The 21,052-nt window shown below is 48.2% G+C and overlaps 1 protein-coding gene and 1 long non-coding RNA gene across 4 annotated transcripts in view; one reads left to right on the top strand and one right to left on the bottom strand.

Moving 5' to 3' along the window:
* The first annotated feature begins 105 nt into the window (after positions 1 to 105).
* LOC119513864 lies at positions 106 to 21,005 on the top strand. Its single transcript, XR_005212703.1, has 5 exons — positions 106 to 493; positions 8,709 to 8,815; positions 9,497 to 9,644; positions 19,502 to 19,664; positions 20,634 to 21,005. It is a non-coding gene; the product is annotated as an uncharacterized LOC119513864 (long non-coding RNA).
* The window catches only part of RNF157 (ring finger protein 157), a 117,354-nt gene continuing 97,365 nt past the window's right edge, over positions 1,064 to 21,052 (bottom strand). For 2 of the 3 annotated variants that reach the window (XM_037809311.1, XM_037809313.1), the window contains exons 9-19: positions 19,462 to 19,533; positions 18,748 to 18,907; positions 18,433 to 18,545; positions 16,026 to 16,264; positions 15,170 to 15,278; positions 13,455 to 13,566; positions 12,779 to 12,951; positions 12,458 to 12,523; positions 11,485 to 11,533; positions 9,642 to 9,752; positions 1,064 to 3,877 (exon numbers count right to left, since the gene is read on the bottom strand). In XM_037809311.1, coding sequence (XP_037665239.1) covers positions 3,756 to 3,877; positions 9,642 to 9,752; positions 11,485 to 11,533; positions 12,458 to 12,523; positions 12,779 to 12,951; positions 13,455 to 13,566; positions 15,170 to 15,278; positions 16,026 to 16,264; positions 18,433 to 18,545; positions 18,748 to 18,907; positions 19,462 to 19,533 — 1,326 coding nt within the window. In that variant the 3' untranslated portion in view covers positions 1,064 to 3,755. Of the gene's footprint in view, positions 3,878 to 5,799; positions 5,841 to 9,641; positions 9,753 to 11,484; positions 11,534 to 12,457; positions 12,524 to 12,778; positions 12,952 to 13,454; positions 13,567 to 15,169; positions 15,279 to 16,025; positions 16,265 to 18,432; positions 18,546 to 18,747; positions 18,908 to 19,461; positions 19,534 to 21,052 lie in introns of all 3 variants that reach the window. The other variant, XM_037809312.1, reaches the window with a different exon arrangement.

Below are 21,052 nucleotides of genomic sequence, written 5' to 3' on the forward strand. Positions count from 1 at the left end.
AAGGAGACCGTGGGCACTGGCCACTCTCACCAGCGGTAACTCTCCGCGAACTCCCTCCTCCGGCCGCTCTGTCCCGCGCCACCCAGCCCCCTACCCGCCACTGCGTCCAGCTCCGCGCGTTCCCGCCCGAGGGTCCCGCGTCCCCGCGCTCCCGCCCAAGGACGCGGGAACCACCGTCGATCCGTTCGCCCCGGGGAACAGCCGCTCCCGCCCCGCCCCCTCCCGTCTGGGCCGCTCCGAGCGTCGACGGCTCCCGGGACCCAGCTGGGCGCGGGCTCGGGAACCGTATCCTTGGGGTTTTCTTTCCTTTGCTCCGGGATGCGAGTGGCACTTTCTCATGTTTCTGCGGCCTTTCTCCCTCCCCACCCTGAGTGTCGTCTTTGGTGCCCCGCGGGCAGGTCAGACTCTCCGATGCCACCTGCCGCTGGTACCCGCAGAAACGCCACACCGACTGCAGACACACCAAGGCGGGTAGGGCAGCCCGTGTCTCCCGGTAAGCCTCCCCTCTTCTCTCCGGGGCCGGGCGCCCTCCCGACTCCTAGCCTCAGCCTGGTCCAGGAAGCTGACATTCCAGAGGCTTCTGAGGTATCGCTCTCTCCCCTTTCCAGCTTACAGGAAGCAGAGCCCGTGTGCAAAACTCAGAAAAAACATGGATTTGCCAAATCCTCCTGGGGGGGCCACTTACTCTCTGTTAATTCCCCCCAACCTTTACCTGACAGAGACTAAGTGGAGGGACACTGGGGACTGTGGCCCTCCCTCCCTCTGCCCTGCCCCCTAGCCTCCCTCCTGTCACCAGCTTTCCTGCTCTTTAATTATGGAGGAGCAGCACTGTTGGAAGGTCTCGGATTAAACCGGCAGCAGCAGCAGGCCTGGGGCTGTGGGTGGTGAGACTGCTGCCCAGAAGCCAGGCAGAAACCCAGAGATGGCGCCTAACTCCCAGCCAGGTCGTGTCCTTCCCTACCCCTGGCCTGTCCCACTCCTCCACCTTATGATTCTCTTGAGCAAAAATACTGAAATGTGCTGGAGAAAGATGGACAGAAACTTTCACAAATAAGCCAGCTTCTTAGGTAACAGCTCTCCTTCCCTTGTAAACAGTTTTATTCATTTTTAAGAATCATGCAGCAATCCATAAATATTGCATCCTTGGTGTCCCCACTGTAGTGTGCCATGCATGTACTCCAGGGAGGGAGGAGGGTACACAAATGGCACCAACAGGATACACACACTTGCACACACCAGGTGTGCAGGTCCGAGAGCAAAACGAGGAACCAGCATGCCAAGTTCAGGTGGACAGGTTCCGAGCTCTCTCCAGGGTGACTCAGCTTAAAGCGTGAGGTCTGTGCCCAGGAGATGCTCCCAACATGGGTATAAAGTCTGGAGGGATGAACAGGGCAGGAGTGGGAAAAAAATGGTTCTGTGAGAAAGCCAGGCCCAGTGCACATCCTTAAGGCCACGGCAAGAGCTCAGACCCGAGTGTGGCAGGAAGGAGCCTCTGGCCCCAGCATTTGTGTCCTAGGTGAGGAGCCAGGCCTCCTCATCCTCTCTGGGTAAAATGCTTACAAAATAAGACTGCCTCCTTTGGATGATGGATTGGGGCAGTGGGGCTGGCAGCCAACCTGTGCCCTGATCAGGCAGACTGAGGACCAGGCCCTTTGGAAGGGAAGTTTCCACTTGCTGAAAAAGGTAAAAAAAGAAAAAAGAGAAAACAGGACCCTATCTAAGAAACAGGGAGTGAAGGGCCATTTCTAACCTAGACACTTTCCATCTAGTGACAAAGGCTGAGAAGGGAGAAAGGAGTCAAGGCCAGGCTCCCTCTGGGATTCCTTCAGGAATTTTCCCCAACCTCGTCCTGGGAAAGGACTGAGAAGCACACCCTGCAGGGAAGGTCACAGATCCTCAAAGAAGGGGTGAAGATAATTGCTTCCTCTTAGGGTTCCTGGCCTCAGTGGCTACTGTTTACCGGAATCTCCTTCATCTCAGCTTCCTCCCCAGGGGCCCTCCCAGGTAACACCACGCTGTGAAAACCACCTGTGGGGACAGGAGGTGGGTCTGTGTGTAAGTGCCTCCTGCTCATACTTCAAGGAAATAGGGAATGGGGTTATTGCTCAACTTATACTGGTTTCAATCTTAAATATGAAAGGGACTGTGAAAATGAAGGGGGAAGGAAAGGAGATGAAGAGGGGCCTGCAAGGCAAGGAGTCCACTGAGGTATGTCAGAGAGGTGGATGTGGGAACTCAGCCAGGACAGCGGCCCTCCCCTCCCCAGGGCACCACGGGGACCACCACCATCCCCCCCTGCACTCTGCAGCTACAGGGACACAAAGGACCCTTGGGCACTGGCCTTGGAAAGCTCTGCTAGGGCAACAAAACCCTAGCAAAGGGTGTAGCCTAAGGTTCTCCTAGTCTCAACTGTCTAATTGCTTTTCAAACCATCTCATGCTCCACTGAACAACCAGCTTTTCCTTCAGCCTGCAGACAAAGCACCTGTCCAAGAGCGAGGTGGGATCGTTTGAGGACGCCAGTGTCGAGAAAGAAATGCCACCTGAAGGCTCAGTCTGGCCTTGCTGTTCCAAGTTCCTGTTTGTATGTCGTTACCCTGGGGTGGGGAGGTGGGGGGCCATGATCTGAACAATATCCCCTAAGTCCGTGAGAGGAGAGCCTGTGGATAGCTCTGCTGCAGCCAAGGCGACGGCACTTCTCCTTCCCGTTTGCTCTGCGGGTCTGGGAGGCAGGAAGACACGAAGGAGAGGAGGATCTTGGCTCCCACCAGAGGGCTCCTAGAGCGGCGCTGCTGGCCCAGCTGCTGCCTGGATCGAGCCCAGCGCTCTCCATCAGTCCTCTGGGGCTCCTGGGAATGAACTGGAGACTCACTGGGCCCCACCTCTTAAGTCTATTTCTTCAACTACTGACAAAAAAAGGAAGGAGACAGAGGCAAAGGGGATAAGAGACCCACCTCGCAGGGCTAGGGTGACGATGAAATGTGCTAACAGACAAAAACTCCCAACTCAGCGCCTGGCACAGAAAAGTGGTCAAAAAACATGTTTCTGGAAATGTAATCTTCAGCTGGAGTCCCAGGCCTTCATGAAGGCGCTTCTTAAGGGTCATCATCTTAACTGGGGGATTCTCGAATCCAAGGTCTCTTCCTAAGCAGACAGGCACACGGGCAAAAAGAGACTAGCTCTGCTACCAGGAGGAAGAAACATTTTGGTTGCCACCGCTGAGCCTGTACTTTTAAAAGGAGCTCCTAACTCTTTCTGAGGGAACTCCACTGTAGTGTGCTGTGGCTGCTCCTTATTCACTGGAGTTGTCCTCTAACCTCACCCCAAACTAGAGTTTTCAAATTGGTTATGAGGATTCACAGGCCAGAAAATGCCAGATGGGTGTTTGAAACAGAGCCTCAAAATGGAGGCTGCTTGGCCTACCCCTAAGGAGAAAAAAGATGCGCAAGAAACAACCAGCACGTGGACCTCGGCTCCACCTGAAGATCAAGATATGGGGAAACACCCAGAATCTTGGTAAAGGGTCTCGTGAGCCATAGTTCGAGTGGCTTCAGCCCACAAGGAGAAAGGAGGGCTTCTGGTCTCTTCTGAGGGGAAGGAACATGGTTACAAAAGATGTGGCTGGGAGAAGGAGCAGGCTGACCTCACATCCAGCTCTGCAGGAGCATAAAGTCTCCAGGCGTCTTGATGAGGATGGCTAGGAGCTAGCAGTCAAGTGAGGGCAGGAGGGAGCCCCGGCACAGGGGCTGGGGCTCCTCAGACAGCCAAGGGACCCCACACACATCGCTGGTTCTCAGGGTCCTCCAGGCTGCTGGATGATAAACGCCGGCGCTGGGTGCTCCTACGACTGACCGCATTGTCATCAGCCTGCCAGGTACCTGGAGAGAAGAAAATGAAGGTTATAGGAGCCAGATGTTTGGCCAGGTTGGAGGGTGTCTCCTGCAAGGCAGCCCAGAAGTTCAGCACGGAAGCTAGAAGGAGGCATGTTTCCTGAACTCCCCATGAGGGTGTGAGCCACAGCATATGAGACAAAGAATCAGGAAAAGTAGGTGCCAATAGGTCCAGGGGGCTGTTCTTGACCCATCTAGCTAGGTACAGCCACTGCCACTGACCCACTGACAGAGAGCGGCACTCAGAATGTCCCTTGTTTAGAGAACATACCCTAGGATCTACTTTTGGATCTTAATTATTTGCTCTTGAAGCTTGCCTTATATGTTGTGATGGATCAGGAAAAAGAAGCTGGGTCCAGTTGAAATTTTCATCATGGGCAGGAAGCAGAGGGAGTGAGAGAAGTATGCTAATGTGGGCCCCAAGTGTCTGTGTTTGTAATGGGAGCAGGGGTGGGGGCATGAAGTGACTTACTACCCAGCAGAGTGCCAGGGACAGAATGACAGGCGTACTGTGGGCGGACAGTGATGACTCCAGCACCCCCCACCCCCATCTGCTTCTCTTCATCTGAGCAGCAGGATGAGGTTTGCTGTCAGCTGGTGCCATCAACACCAGGAGACGCTAACCCAAGAGTCTTGGGGTCCCACAGCTACCACACCCACCAAACTCATCACCCTCTCCCAAATTCATGGCCGTTCCTGCATGAGGAGTACCCAGCTGCCCACACTAGAAATCCAGGTTTCCTCCTTTGTGCTTCTCTCTCCTTCGTGCTCTAGGCTCACCCCATCATCGCTCTGTCACCCTCTTCACTTCCTAATTGTCTGAAGTCTCTAGTCAGACCAACCTGAATCCCAGTTTACAACTGGCTAACTGTGTGATCTTTGGCAAGTCACTTTACTTTGAGCTTGGGTCTTCTCATCCATCAAAGGGGAGATGAGTACTTACCTCTTTGATTTATTAACGACTAAATGAGATAAGGGGGGGAGGGGAGCTCAGCAAAGTACCCAACATGTATGTGCTCAGTGGGGGTAGGAAAAGCACAGCCCCCACCAAGGCTTTGTTCAGGCCCTCATCATCTCTCACCTGATTTCCCCTGCGTCATTCTCCCAGCCCACAGACGCTTCATCCAATTCATTTTCTGCAGTGCAGCTACAGAGATCCTTCTCAGGGTAAGGCAGGACCTTTTGGCTTCCTGTGCTCTCAGTATAAAGACCTAACCCCTTGGGGTAGACCAGAAAGCCTTTCATCTTCCGGCCCCGCTGGCCTCCCAAGCGTCATCTCCCAGCCCCCCTCACCTCTCACACACCACACCCCCCAGTCAGATGAGGTCCGGTGGCTCTCCTCTGTGCCCCGCTGAACTACTACCCTACTTTTCACACTGCACAGAAGCCATTTCATCCTTTAATCCTCCATCAGACTGGAAGCTCCCCATGGGCAGGGACTGTGTCTCACTCACTGCTGTATCCCCAGAACCCAGCCAGGGGCCTGATCCATCCCAGGACAGACCAACTGTGGAGGGTGCTCCTGAGACTCAGTGTATTACGTGTTTGAGGGGAACCCCTCACAAATGTCTGGGCTCAGCCTCAAGGTTAGGCCAGCCTAGGATGCAAAGCCCTTTAGGGGCAGACTGCATATTTCCCATACAGGTCCTGGTGTGGGTCTACCAGGGGTCCATGATGGTGGACCCCAAGGGCTGGAGCTGAGTGGAATAGGAAAGTCTTAGGTATCTTTCACACCCACACAGAATTTGGGGCTCTCTACTCCCTGGGGGTACTGGGGTCTGGTCTTTCCCCTCTCTGGGTGGCACTCCAAGTGTGACAGGATGAACATAAGGCAATACTGCCTTTAAGTTTAGCAGTCCCCAAATAAAATGAGTTGTTTGTTCATTTATACAGTTTGGTAGATCTCATACCTATTCCTCAATGTTTATGGGGCAGGACTCCGGAACTGCGGCTGTTCGGTAGGAAAGACCAAAAGCAAATGGTAAACGAGAGAGAAGACACACAAGCACGCACAAAATAAAAACAAGAGCTGCAGCACCGCCATCACCACCGCTGCCACCAGCATGCCGGGACTGCGAGGCTGTGCTGACTTGGAATTCGTGGGAGTCCTTGCTACAGACCCCACCACTAGAGAACACTTAACCAGAGCCGAAAAGCAGATCCTTCTGGAACAGACTCAGCTCCTGGCTTTTCGACACACTCTGTGTGGTGAGGAGAGATTTAGCAGCGACCATGAGGTACCCTTTCCCGACAAGGACTTCAAAGAGCCCACAGCTGCTGCTCTCCTCCGCCTTGGCTGGTGGCGAGCCCAGATTCCTTCCAAAGGAAACGTGGAATTGCTGAGAAGGGCTTCCTGGAGCGAGTGCTACCATTTTGTGTGGTTGAATCCAGCGCCCTTCAGCTGGAAAACAAGCTTGGAGATTTAAAATCCATGCAGGGATTAAGATACAGGTGTTTTCTAGTCAGTTCGTAGTTTGGGGAATTAGAAATGGGAGCATGAAGAGAACCCTAGAGGTAGATGCCCACAGAACATTTTGGGAAGTTCCACCCTCCTCTTTCCTGGGCTGATGGCCTCTACCAAACCACTAACTAAATTTAAGGGCTGTACTAGTTCAGCTGTCTTTATACAGCTTCTCACTAGGGGAAAGAGAAACTTAACTCAGATTTTTCCTTAGTATCCATGAAATGTAGACTTTTCTTTAGCACCTTAGTCTTTAGTTATGAGGCTGGGAGAGGAAGGAGTGAGCTAAATTTCAGGTCTCCACAGTATTTTTAGGCTTCACTGGATACGCTGCACAATGCCATCATTTAGAAGATATTTGTATTTCCACTAACAAACCCGAATTATCTTTGTTTCCTTCAGTCATATGCACTACCCAGAGCGCCTTTTCACAGAACTATTATTGGTCTCCCAACCACTAACCTGCCACCTGGGTAATATCTCATCAAATTCCTTGGAACCACATTTACTTTGTGTGGTCTTCCAATTCTAATCTTACCACTACCATCTGTCAACTTGGATTTGCAGCCTTTGAGAACCTTTCATAAGCAATCTCAGAATATACCTCTCCCCAATATGAAGAACTAGAAATCTATCCTCAGTCTTGGGGCCCAAGAGGAGCCAGAAGCTTCTTAGGGAAGGAAGAGCTGGAATGACACAGGTGTCCTCTGAGCACCTCACGAGTGTGGCAACAAAGGTGAGGATGGGAGCCTGTGCATTCTGGCTATACCGGCTGGGTCTCTGGCAGAGCGCGCATGAACCTGGGGAGGGGTGCATGGCCCAGGGAGAGCATGGGATTCTCCCTGCGGCCCCGCTTCTCATCGGCCCTCCATGAAGAGAGGGGCATCCGCTTGAAGAAGGAAACAGGCTCAAGCAGAGACCAAGTGCACGAGAAGCCAGCTGGCCACAAGTACGGTGAGGAGCCAAGCCATCCTACAGGTATCCCAGTTGGAAGATGGAAGTTCTAACTTAGAGCTGAACGTGAGAAGGCCTATTTAGTCCACGGAAACCTACCAAAGTGGGTACTCCTGTCATTAACCTGACCAATACTTCCATAGAGTTCCCTAGCCATCTGCTACCCATGTGACACTAACAGCAGAACCAGAGAAACATTTTTACCAAGAGAGCAGATGCCCTTTCCCCTCTCCCTAAGGGCCTCGGAGACCTTACTTGGGACATTTAAAGAGCTTATATCTGGGTCCTTCTCTGTCACAGGCATTTGATTTCATGTCTGGATCAAACCGTGAACCGAGCTAAATCCTACCATGGCTGGCCCCAGAGATCCATAAGGAACCCCAGGGCTTCTTCCTCCCTTCCAGGTCTCACTCTCCTCCCCCAATCCCATAAGTGGAATAAATATCAACAAGCAGGTTGGTTGGAGAGACTTAGGAAGAGGAGGAAGCAGAAGGAATAAGCTCAACTTCTACCAGCACTGTCAGGGAAAACAATTCCCAGCAGCTGCCCCTGACCCAAAAAAGTGGGAGATAGAGGAGCCCCCTGAAGGAGACAGGAACCTCAGGTGCTCCCCTGAAGCCCAGGGAGAGGATGGCCAGTGTACAGCCACCATGACAGGGCCGAGCGAGGGCACAGAGACCAATAGCGTCTTCACCCAATTATTGACCAAGAAGGCCAATTAAAAACAAATCCTTCTCATAATCCTCGCCACAGAGGAATTCCTGTTTATTCTTATTGAATAGGAATTAATTCTCACAAGTATTTTTCTAGGAAAATCTTAGTATATTGAATACAGGCTCTTGCCAGTTAGGAGTGGAAACCTAAGCAAGAGGTTTCCAAACATCTGCACGTCCAGCAAGCTTGGTGTTGGGAGCTAAGCAGAGCCAGGAAGGATAGTGTTGGCACAGAGTGAACATGAACTTTCATATGAAGTCTAGATAACACATATGAGTTTAAAAATAAACAAACCAGACAGACAGATTTACATTTGGCAAAAAGACATGAAAAACAAATGGACAAACAGAAGCAAGGTAAGGAGTGGGAAGGCAGGAAGTGTAGCTTGGACCCAGCAGCACCAATGCAGGCCTGACTGGTTGGGAGGCTGCCACTGGGTCGGTGCCCCTGTCGCCACGCTCAGGCAGGAGGCGTCCACCCCGGGCCCCAGGCAGGAGCAGCAGCGGGGGACATCACCGCTTTGGTCTCACTGAAGATACAGAGACCCGGGCAGCGTCCCCAGGACAAACTAAATGGAAGATGGCTGAAGGGGCCTTTGAAAGGCCAGAGAAAGCTTCTCCTGAGAATTACTGCTTCCACTGCCACAAGCCTGCGTGGGGCCCGAGTCTTACAAACCCATGTCTTTCACAGGGCTGATGGGGAGGTGGCAAATCCACAGGAGGTGGTGACGTTCGACTACTCCAGCCACTTCGCCGAGCGAGTAAAGCACTGGACCCATGATGTGGCTGTTCTGACGTGTAAGTAAGTCCTCATTTCAGGGAGGTTTAAGAGGATTACAAACAACAAAATGTGAAGGGCAATCTCCAGAGGAAAACCAGGATGGGAAATTCTGACATAGTCCACTTGGGCAAGACTTGGCTTTAGAGAAGTGATCCCTGGAGCCCTAGAAATAGGAGCCTGTGGTCAAAGTGTGCTTCCCACGGGTCCTCCTTGAGCGATCCTCCTGGATCTACTGTAGTGCCCAGAGAAGGAATACGGGCACATTAACAATCTGGATCAAATTTGGAATTAGGGCTCCAGGCAGCATCGTCACCCTCAACCCCTGCCCTCTCCTTTAGGATTCAAATTTAGAACATACAATGCAACTGGATTTTGTTTGCCATTCACTGGCCTGCAAAATGTTAGCTTTTAAATTCCTCTCTGATCCTAACTTCAGCCCATTTCTTACTGAGGAGCTACGGATTCTCTTTCAAAGGGCTCAGGCTCTCCAAGACTCAAACTTCCCGCTCACGAAAACAAGACCAGGCCACCTGACACAGTATCTACAAGATGTAGACAGGCAGGAACATAACTAGGCCAAATCGTAAGGAGAGGAATTTTTGCTCCTTTCTTCTTATCCTAATATTCTCACCCAGAGCAGGGAATGCTCTTGGCACAAAGTTCAAGGACCCTCATGAAGCCATCTCACTTTCTTTTAGCAACTTGTTCCCAGAATCTCTGCACACCCCATGCCTTCTTCCCAGGAACTGCAGGGCAGGAGATGGGGCGTACCAGGGTGAGAGCAGGGGTAAGAGCAGAGAAACTGTCTCCCATCAAGTTAATGTTCAGCAGACTGCCACTCACCAGGTAAGCAGACCTCAGAGCACAGCTTATTGTCCAGTGCTTTCACGCTTGCGATGTCAAAGTCATTGTTATTGTCACACTCCATACCTAGAAATGCGCATGTCCTCTGGCCTGTAAGGGAGTTAATGCAGTTAGAGAGGGGCTGGCTGTGTTTTTCTCTGATTTGCTGTCCTTAAAATAAAAATCTTAAGGATGGAGACAAAAAAAATCAAATCATATGTTAAAAAAAGACAATAATAAGTGGTAAAGAGTGGACAATAAAGGAGTCAAATCGTGTGGGCGTGTCTGTGTTCTCAAAGCTGGCCTGCTCTGTTTCTCTAATCGGCCCCTTTCCATCCACTGTTCTGGAATAAGTCAAGGAGGGCTGCGGAACAGGGGCTCAACAGAACCACTCAAGCGGAACTATGCCAGAGGGAAGGCTGATGAGAACGCGGCTGGGAAAAGCTACCCCCTGCTCATGCTTGTGCCTGTCCTTGTAAGAGTCGGTGTGTTTATGACCATAAGGTTCTGCAAAATGGGCAAACACATAAAATGACAAGGGCTTAGGTTCCACCATAATTTTGCAACGCAAATCAGAATCATCACATTCACAAAATTATGATTTACTTTTTTATGAGACATTTTGAGAATATTTTTTAAGTTACTGATCAGAAACTACTGACATTTAAGAAGGGAAGGGGAAAATTCCAGAAGTTAGTTTTCAAGCTCCCTTTTTATTTCTTGGTGAAAGGAAGAGAAGAAAACATATCTGCTGTGCAGGCTACAGAATGGCAGGTGGAAGTAACCAGGCGACCTTGCACTTTGTGGAACCAAATGGCCTACTGGGGGTGGGGGGGGGGACAGTCACAAAGGTTGACTCTGGAGTCTTGAGCACTGAAAACACTGAGCAGATGAACCTCCAAAATTCCCTCCTGTGCTGGTATGCAAGAGTATGAGGGAGGCATGGCCTGAGCAGGCACCCTCTCCTTTGGGCACTTGGCCAGGCGGGAGCTGTCAAGTCCACATGCACCACCCCCCCCGAAACTCCCCAAGCAATGGCCACACTAAAGCAGAAGCAACTAGGACGACCCCTGCTGACAGGCCTGCGTCCAGGCTGGAGTGCATGTGTGCTTTGGAAGTGCCCCTCTGCGGCAGACGTTCAGAGCAGCAGAGGGCAGAGAACCTGGTTCCCAAACACGTGGGATTCCATTCTCTGGGGTAGTTTTCCAGCCCCTTCTTCCAAGCTCCTTACTCTGCAGGTCATTCCTTCTCTATGTTCAAGGCCTGAGTTATGGTAAAGAAAATCATGACAACAGCCCACCAAACACCGGCCTAAGCTGAGTGGCCAACGAAGCTTGTATCTGCTTCCCTGACTGTACTTTTGATGTGTCTGCCAGCTCCTTAAACCTGCTTTGCAGTAATATCAACCATTTTCTTCACTAAAGCAAAACCAAACCAACTGCCAAACAGACCTTTCTCTGAGGTGGAAGAAGCCATTTTGCTGCTTCTACTAACCATTCAGTGTTGCCAGAGTGGGCTCAGCTGAAAAGCTGCAGCAGGAAGAAAGCCACGGGAGTTGCCCAAGAAGCTTCAGAATTTTCTCAATGTAAATGTCCAACTCTGTGTATCTTATGCAGTGTCCTTACCATGCAATCCTTGGCTCTGTGTCCCATACAGAGCTGGCAAGGTCCCTGGGATCAGCTGGAAACCCTGTTTGATATTTCATCAAGAAGACAACCCTTTTCCCAACAAGCCTGCAGGGGAGCAGTGCCACCAAGTCAGACCAGACCATTCTTTCTTTACCCTTTAAAGAATGCCCAGGAAAGAAATATAAATAAGAAGAGCAAAGGACTAGGTCTTTTACCATCCTCTTGTGTGGGTGATCCGTCCTCTTCCTCTAGAACGTCATTTCCCTAGGACAGAAGAAAGATGCTGTGGGTCTATAAAGCAACAAATGAGTCAATCGATTGGCTGAAGACAGAACCAATCATCTTGACGGTACCCAGCTCCGGGGCCTACGTCAGTGGCCTCCATTTCCCACCCTGCGTCCCATGCCTAGGAGGCTGGGTCCTTGGGTCCCTGGCCGGACAGAGGCAGATTTTGCAGTGAGGCACAATCGGCCTGGGGGGCCCAAGGGCTGAGCCACATTATCGAGGTCCACTTGGGATCATCTGTCAGGAATGCCCTTGCTATAGCTTAGCCGATACTCTTTCACTAAGGTAGAAATAACAAATTGGTAAAATAAAAAATAAGATCATAGAACTTTCAGAAACCACGTAGGATCCCATATCTTACCGAGATACGCCTTTGAAAGTGGCTCAAGTTCTGGTGCCCTCACTGTGAGCTGGGCATCCCCTGGCACTTCTCACACACCTGGCTCAGGGCATGTCCCATGCTCTACTGTAACCCTGGGAGCCTGTCTCCCACCCCAGATGGGGCTCCTGGATGGGTACGGTGGGTGGGGGAAAGCAGAAACCCCACCACTCATGTCTTTAAGTCCCCCAGTGCTGGGAAGCGCCTGCCACAGAGCTGCCTTGTGTAAATACTCCCTGAGCACACTACATGAATGAAGGAGCGGTTCTCAAGGTCCAGGGTATGGTACGGAAGAGCTACCTCCTCAACTCCCTCACTGTCGTGTTTATCGGACAGTCCCTGGACCACAGTGTGTGGGCTACTCCCACTCCCACTACATCCCACTTCTAGTGAAGCTTAAGCACGCCACTTAGGAAGCCTTCTTCAAGTAATGGCTCCCCCATTCCTTATTTCCACCTCCAACCAGTGCCAACAGCTCTCTTATCCATGGGAAAGGAGGCACGGCTGTCTGCCATTGGTGTTACCTCAGCATCCTGCTCTTCAACTGGGATGCCAACAAAGTTGATATCTGGAGACTCCACTGGCATCGCCTGCAAAATAGCAACACAAATCAAGGGCACAGTTATCATTACAGGCTCTCCTAGCAAGCTCCTGTGACAGCAGAGGGCAAGCCCAAACCCACGTCATTTCTGGTATAAAACTGGTACCAAAGGTAAGTGTCATCCGAAGGGAATCTTTGATTTGAACCACCCACTCCCTCGTTGTCTGCAGCACTCCTCCCGAGCTCTTTGGACATGTGCGCCCAGCCCAGAGCAGCAAGGGCGAGTCCCATGCCCCTGCCTTACCTCTCCGTCGTCTGACTGGGGCCTCCTGGCAGCCTGGGGGGAAGGGAGGGGTTCTCCTTCTTCCTCAGTGCCGGGGGCGAGGTAGGAGCCGGACATGGATGAGACGGTGTCGGTACTGATCTGGGAGGACACCATGGACATGACGGACTGGGCCAGACTGCTGCTGGCAGGGTCTTTGGAGACACAGGTTGGAGGAAATCCAGCACATCAGTAACAGGAAAGGGAATGGAGGTCAGGCCTGCTTTCTGTAAGCTTAATGAGGAGCAGAGCCCTCTCCCTGCAATCAAGCTGCAAGGGGCGCAAGGGCCTTATCTTGCTCTCACTTAAAAAAGGGTTTTACATTTACTGCTTTCCAAGATTCTGCTATTTTACATCTTAGCGCTCAGAGCTCAATCTCAGAGACCAGGGATTTGCCTTTCCCTGTCATAAGGTTAAAGGAAAACCTTTTGGTAGGATTGGGATTAAGACAAATGATTCTCCCCTTGCTTACAGACCAGACTGCCCTCTCATCTTAAGAAAGTGAGCCTCTCTTCCCCTTCAGACTGGGGCCTATTTAGTCATGCACTTTAGGTATTAACTTGCTGCTCCCAAGGCCAATGCTGGAAAGAATATGAGGACTGTTCCAGACTATGTTAAGGGGGGAAAACACAGAGCCACTCCCTGCTCCCTCACGCACCTTCTGGGGAGGAAATTGTGGAAGAGATAGGGGTCCCTGTGCAAGATGACTGGTCAATAGGTCCAGACGATGACAAGGTAAGATTCTCACTCTCTGGAGTTACGCCACATTCCTGCAGGGGACACAAAGGGAAACTGAGCAAACTCAAGTCAAACATGTTAGAAGAAGGGTGGAAGGGAAGGGGCTGTGGGTATGGATGGAGGTAAGGGGATACCAGGAGCTAAGGGAGTAAGAGCTCCTCCTTAGGGGACGCAGAAGCAGTCCAGTTTCTCTTTTGTCATCATTTCTCTCCAGCCCTGGCCTGGAATAACCGTCTCCCAGGGGAGGTACAGACTTCAGTCAGCATATCCTGCCCAAGGCACAGCATCTGCCAGGCTGTACAAAGACTGCAGCTCAGATGACACAGGTCACCCGGCAGCTGTGACATGGGAACACCCCAGGTTTTCCTGGAATTATAAACAGCTTTCCTTCTGAAGGCAAAAGAATACAAAGGCCATGGAGGCTCCACCGTTTGCTGGACCTCTTTGCTTGGATGTCGGCTGTTTCAAACTCTATCTGAAACAAACATCATCTTTCCTCCCAACCTACTCCTCCCATGTCTTCTCGTTCTGATCCTGACACCCCACTTATCACTTCACACCCCATCCCAGGTGCAGATGCAGGTGCAGATGCAACTCCTGCTGACTCTCTTTATTCTGTCCCCTTTTCTCCAGGCTTTCTTTTTAAAAAATCCTGGGTCCAGGCGTTACCTCTTGCCTGGGCTGCTGAAGGGTCTGTCTCCTGGCTAATCCATCTGGCACACTTCTGGCAGCTGAATCTCTGGGAAACAGCACTCTCGCCCTGTTACTGGCCTGCTCAGAGATCCGACTTCCAGCTGCACGCCTTTGCATGTACCTTCCCCACCACCTGGAATGTGTCTCCCACCTTTATGTCCAAAAGTTTTCAAGATTCAGCTCCAGTGCTACTCGTTTATAACTTTTTTGGATTTCCTCCATTTAACATGATTTTTCACATCTTTTGCCATAGCGCTTTATTGTCCCTGTTTTGGGTATACTTATTTTCTGTAGTTAAAATTCATTCATTCAGCAAATACTGAACAACAACTATGTGCCTGACATGATGCTGTTATTTGTGCACATACTCTCCCCTCTAGACCATGAGCTCCCAAGGACAGCGACCACTTTATTGTCTGGTATATCCCACTGTTCTAGCTCGGTGCCTTACAGAGAACAGGGATATCATAAACCTCTGTTAAATCAAGTCTTGAGGTATGCACAGGGTAGAAGATTCCAGTCTTCTTCCTCTCCTACCACACTTGCTGTTCCTTATGCCTCGAATGCTCTTGTCTCAGCCATCTGCAGAGCTCTCTCTCACTGCCTTCAGTCTCTGCTTCTGGGCCTCTTTTTGAAAATAGCCCACCCCACCCCCCCAACCCTGACACTCCCTGTTTTCCTTATCTGATATACTGATCCACAGCACCACCTGACACACATTTCTTTTGTGCTCACTCCACCCCAGCTATCAAGAATATAAGCTTCAAGAGGGCAAGGCTTTGGTAGTTTCCTCCAGCTACTACCCTCAGCACATAGAATAGTACATGGTAAGAAATATAGGCCCAATACTTGGTTGAATGAATGAAAGTAGGTGGATCCGAAGAAGTGTAAGGAAAGTACCTGGAGTCTAACATCCAAGAAAAGGAGGAGAAAGCAAATTACCTCTCTAAGATGCTGAGCAGGCCGTCTCTGCGAGGGCTGTGTGTCAGACTCGCTGCAAGAACGCTCATCTTCCTCCTCAGGCAACACGGAAGAGTTCTGGGAAATGGACCTGCCAAAGCCCAGAGGGAAAATCAGTTGTTTCCAATATCCACTTAAATAACAGAACCTAGCCTGTACTAATTAACCAGACCTCAAGGACAGAAGAGGATCACAAGGCGGAAACATGAGGAGAAATTCAAACCTTAAGGAGGACTAAGGTGGTGTGAGAAAAAGCACCAGAAATGAACTGCGACCTCTTCTGGGGTTCAGAAGATCTAAGTTTTACCTTTAGCTCCTTCAATAACTTGCTGTCTGAACTTGGGAAAAACCACTGGCATTTTTAGGGTGTTAGTATTTTCATCTATAAAATACCCTTCTTTGCTTTGCATAGAAATAGTATACTTTGCACCTAACCAGACTGAAATGTTCATGGCACAGAGATCACAAGGTGCCTTCAGGCCTCTGACTGAGCGATGCTCCCTAGGAGCCTGCGTGACCCTAAGGACGCTGCCTCTCTGTCCGTGGTGCTCACCCTCCTCTTTCCTATATCCCCATCCAAAAAAGGAAAGAAAAGAAAACATATATGATATTTGTCTAATCCAAATTCTCTTTAGTGCTTGTGCACCACTTGAGGGGTGGGATAACCTTCTGAGGGCGAACTGCAGGTTGCAGTGAGAATGCGAAGCTCTCAGACCGGCCCGGAGGGAAGACAGCCCTGGGGACACGGGAGGTGCACTGCAGCGAGGAAGTGAAAGACGGGCTGAAAGCATCTCGTCAAGGATCCCAGGGCCAACGTTGTGGAGGGCTGGCTACTCACCTGGAGAGAGTCTTTTTGAGCTTGAGTCCTTGGCTGCCGCCGTCAGACAGGCGGTCAAGGGGGGAGAGCGTCCTGATGGGGGGCAGATGGCCATCGCTGCCATAGGAAGGCAGCACTCTCGAGAGGTGGCCGTCTCCAAGCACATGCAGGGGAGGGACCGCTGGGGAGGGGGTAAGGGGTCCATTGAGGGCCTCCAGGAGAGACACCACTTCATAACCTGGTGGGATGTTTTCTGAGGACTAGAGGAAATCCAAGACAGGTTGAAAATTAATTACTCTTTGTTTTAGGTCATAATCATGTTTCTTACTCTACAATGAAAAATCTTTTACATCTGGTCTAGGGGTCTGGTAAGAAAAGCTTCTATATTAGAGGCAGAGGAAAGATAAAATGTCAAAGATTTACATATTTCTAGATCCTGCTTATAGATTAACTTTTTCTTAGTAATGTTTATATTCTCTGATTATAATAGAAATTGATGTTTATTACATGGAAATTTGGAAAGTACATAAAAGTAGAGGGAAGGAAAAAAAAATCACCAATGATCAAATCACCCAAAGACAACTTTTGTTAACATTCTGGTGTATTTTCTTCCTTTTTACTATTTATAAGGCTATAATCAATATATAAATAATAATTTTGTAAGCTGCTTATTTCACCATAAATATTTTCCTGTTTTTGAAACCTGTTCATATTACATGACCTTTTCATAAATATCGATAAGTTTCCTAACTGTTCTAGTCATGGATACCGAGCTCTGTCCAGCATTTCCTATTGGAAACAGTGCTTTGGTGAACATCCTTGTGCACAAATCTCTTTTTCCTGGTTCTTTTCTTGTTATTAAATATTTAGACCTTATATTATTAGGTATGAATGTTTCTAAGCTCTTGATATATACTGCCATTTACTTTTCTAAAAATGATCTATCTGGTCACCCTCCTATAGGCAGTACAGAGTGCCTATCTGATCACTTCTCTGCTGCATAGAACTTGCTTTTGTTTTTGTATTTTTAATTAAAAGATGGAAGTGGATATATCTTTATTTAAACAATATGCCTGCAATTCACTTATTACAAAACCATAAACATTTCTAATCAAGTATAGGAATAAGCTAAGCACAAACTGATAAACAAAGGTTTAAAGATCATACACTTCAAGAAAAGAGCTAGCCTAATTCTAAAAGCTGTTTTGGTCTATTGATCATATATAACTTTCCCCTTTCAATTTTCCAGAACACTCAGGTCAGCCTAAGATACGTTTCCATTTCTAAGATATCTCTACAGATTCGGAAAATAGATCTTGTGCTTTACCAAAGCATAGGTTATCATTAAAAAAGAAAATTTTCCTAATTTGAAAGGTGAGCAACGGTATTTCATTTTAATTTGCATACCTCTGAATTTTAGTGTGGCTGAACTTTTTTTTAAAAGATTGTTAAGCAGTTATTCTTTGTTTTTGGAGAATTGTTTATATCCTTTGCCCATTTATCTACTGTTGGTTTCTTTTTGGTTGTTTTTTATACTATGGCAAAGATATTAGCTTTTCCTTTGACATATGTTTTGAGTACATTTAAAAAAACAATTTGTTGTTTTAATTTGTTCATTTTTCTTAGACTTCTGAAGTTTTAAAATTCTTCATGTGGAAAAAAATCTACAGATTTTTTTTGTACGTAGTTTTCCTTTGCTTTTAAGCTTAGAAAGTTACCCCCCATCCAAAGTCATCTAAATGATCATCTAAATTTATTCTAGGTTTTTAACATTTGGCTTGCTTTCTAACATAATTAACTAGTTATTCCATTTGAAATTTATTTATTATTTGGTAAAGAATAAATTGATAAATTGAATGTTCCTCCCTAAATAGCTAACTAATTAGCCCAATACCATTTACTGAATAACTCCCTTCCATCAATGGATTAATCAAAAGAAAGACAGTATCTGCTATTCTATAGTTGCAAAGCTTCAAGGTTTTACTCTGAGACTGTCACATTACATTACAAAACAAGTCAATTATTTCAGCTACTCAGCTCTCAGACACTGAAGTCATGAAATGGGAGAAAGAAAAAGTTACCTTTCTTGAGGATTCAAATAAAGATAATAAATTGTATTTAAAACCAAAACAATCACTCATGGGAGGTCCAGAGCTAGTCCTCCTGGAATGCCAACTCAGGCAGAAGGCTTTACAGAGTGGGAAATATTAACTGGATACCAAGCTCCAAGGAGGAAAGATGCACTCTCCAATTTTCTGTTGTAATTTTGGTTGGTTTTATTTAACACAATGTGATCTCAGTCGGCCTGTTAAACACTTTGATGTGCCAAGGATAAATGCCATGTAAAAAAGGGAGGAAGGGAGAAAGGCCAACAAGGAGACTCTACTGATTTGCTTCACTAGGGGTCGCGGTTCCCAGCGTAACTCACTGAATGCTCTTCAGAGTCAGATGTCTGGGATGAGATGATGGGGTTAAAGCCGGTTGGGGACAAGGGGCCCAGTTTCTTCCTCATGGCTCGGATCTGAAGCAGTGCCCGGAAAGCTAAGAAGAAGAAAACAGGCAATCAGAACATCCCGATGCAGGATGAGTGAGCCAGAACCCAGACAGAAGCCACGATCCCTCCTCACAGAGGTTCATCAATTTGCCAGAAGCAGCACATTTCAGTCTTCTGCAACTGCACATCCTCACTGCACACACCACCCCCCACCCCAGCCTCCCCCCCCCGCCCACTCCCGGGGCTTACGCAGTCGGCAGATGGGGCAGTTATTGGCCTGGTAGCGCAGAGTGTCTGCACAGGTATTACAGAGGCAGAGGTGGCGGCAGGGCAGAATCAAGGTGTCCCGGACGTCTGAGAGACACACCACACACTCGGCACTGTTATCGCTCACTTCATCCTCAGCCACCTGGCCCGGGAAACAAAGACCTTCCTGTCACACACTTCATTCATAAGGCAGCTTGGCTGAAGAGCTGAGGCAAGTAATAAGAACAAAATCTTACATCTATACTGGACTCACAATTTACCAAATGCTTTCACATACTTAGTTTCACTTATTCTGGGGAAATGTCTACCTAAAGTGGAGGGGAAGGGACTAACCATGCAAAGTCATCCTATGAGGCTCAGATCTGGTCCTCTCCAACAGTCTGAGCTGGAGAATGAGACCCAGGAGACCACACAGGGAAAGGTGAAAGGGCAATGAAAGAACCCTGCCAGGAAATGGAGTTGAACAGAGCTCTGCAGGAGAAAAGCAACCCCAAACCATCCACAAGCCTGTTTTTGATCATTTCCAAAGTGATATAAGCATAACGATCTGAAACGAGGAACAAGAAAATGCCCTTCTAGGACCTAAATGATTCCAGAGTTTGCCACACTAAATTCCTAGATCCTGGCTTTGTCAGAGAATGTCTTATGCTGCCTCCTGGGAAAAAGGGTACATTCAAAATTTTGGATAAAACTTACCTTAGAATCTTGTGTATTGTACTTGTTTTCAATTCCATAGATTTCTTGAAGGAGGTAGCTGACCCCGTCTACCTGAAGAGCAAACAGAAAAGTTCAAGGACAGGCTGGCCCTACTGAGAGCCAAGAGTGGGAACTCGGCTCCAACTCTCCATTGGTAACCAAGGACGACTGATTCATAATGAAAAAAATCAAAGCCTGGGCAAGTACGGGATGCTTTTATTTACTTAACGTTTTCTCTTTCAGATAGGAAAAAAAATCAAATGTTTAATATACTCATATTCAATAGAGAACAAAAAACTTCATAAATACATCAATAAAACTTGTACTACAGCTCACTATTATGGACAGTTAAGAAAGGCTAGAGAAAGGAATGGAAGGATAAGCATCAAAATATTTAGAGTGGTAGGCCCAGGAATTCAGGTAATTTTTGCTCAGTTTGCTTATCTGAATTTTCTAATCTTTATACGATAAGTATTAGTTATATCATAAAATTTAAATTTAAACATTATAAAAATAAAAGCATAGAAGAAAGAAAGAAGAGATGAAGTAGGCAAGGAAAAAAAGGATAGGGAAAAATGTAGAAACCAAAGAGAGATGGCGAGACCTTGAATAAGAGGTCAATTGAGCACCTCCCACCCCCCGCCCAGAGCCGCCCCATTCCAAACTTGTAGCAAAATCGCCCCTCTTGGGCCTGTTTCCCAAAACCCCAATTTCCAGTACCCTCTCCTATTCCCACTATCTTGGGTCATGTCAGGGCCAAAGATGGCCCTCCTCTTGTTTCTTGACACTGAATTCAATTTCCAATTTCTGGTTTTACAAAGTCTGTTGCTAAGGCCAATCCAACAAGAAGAAAAGAGATAAAACATTTTCCTTTAGCTACACCAGCCCTTCCACCCTATCCAGGTCCTCCAGCTCCTAGGACTTCCCCATGAGGGAACTCATTAAGGCCTGGCCTTGTGAGGTCACATTACTAGTACCCTGGGTTCAGGATCTGTTTCATTCTCTGACCCTCTTAAAACTGGTTTTCACCTAGTGATTATATTGAAAAGGACATTATTAACTAATTTATACTGAGGTATTAATGAATACTATTGAACCTATTAAAAGAGGGGAGAGTACTTAGCCAAAAGAATGAATAACGTAGAATTTCAAATATCTATCACCATCTGCAGGGGCCTGTTTTTGCATCTGGACCACAGCATTCTCTGCCTCCCAACCAAGTGCTCCATACCCCCTGCATGATGGCCTACCCCTCAGCCCTCTCCTTCATCCTCCATGACCACATTAACTCTAGTGATAAATCTGATATCTCCTCCTACCTCTGCAAGAGTGAAAAGAAAAGTGCTGGCACACATTAGGGGTTAGGATTTGTGGCAGACATACAGATAATCTGTTGATCCTTCTGGTATGGGCAGATAGCCAGCAAACCGAATTTTAGAAAATGAATGGTGGGATAAATTAAGATAGGAGGTTTATTTGGCCCTGAATTGGACCCTGATACTTTATACTTTTGCTGGAAATGTTTCTTGCCCAGCATTTTAAATAAAAAGAGTCCTTCCTAAATCTAAATTTGTCAGGAGACAAGTCTTGT

This window comes from Choloepus didactylus, chromosome 18, assembly GCF_015220235.1.
Source record: "Choloepus didactylus isolate mChoDid1 chromosome 18, mChoDid1.pri, whole genome shotgun sequence".
Classification (NCBI taxonomy): Eukaryota; Metazoa; Chordata; class Mammalia; order Pilosa; family Megalonychidae; genus Choloepus; species Choloepus didactylus.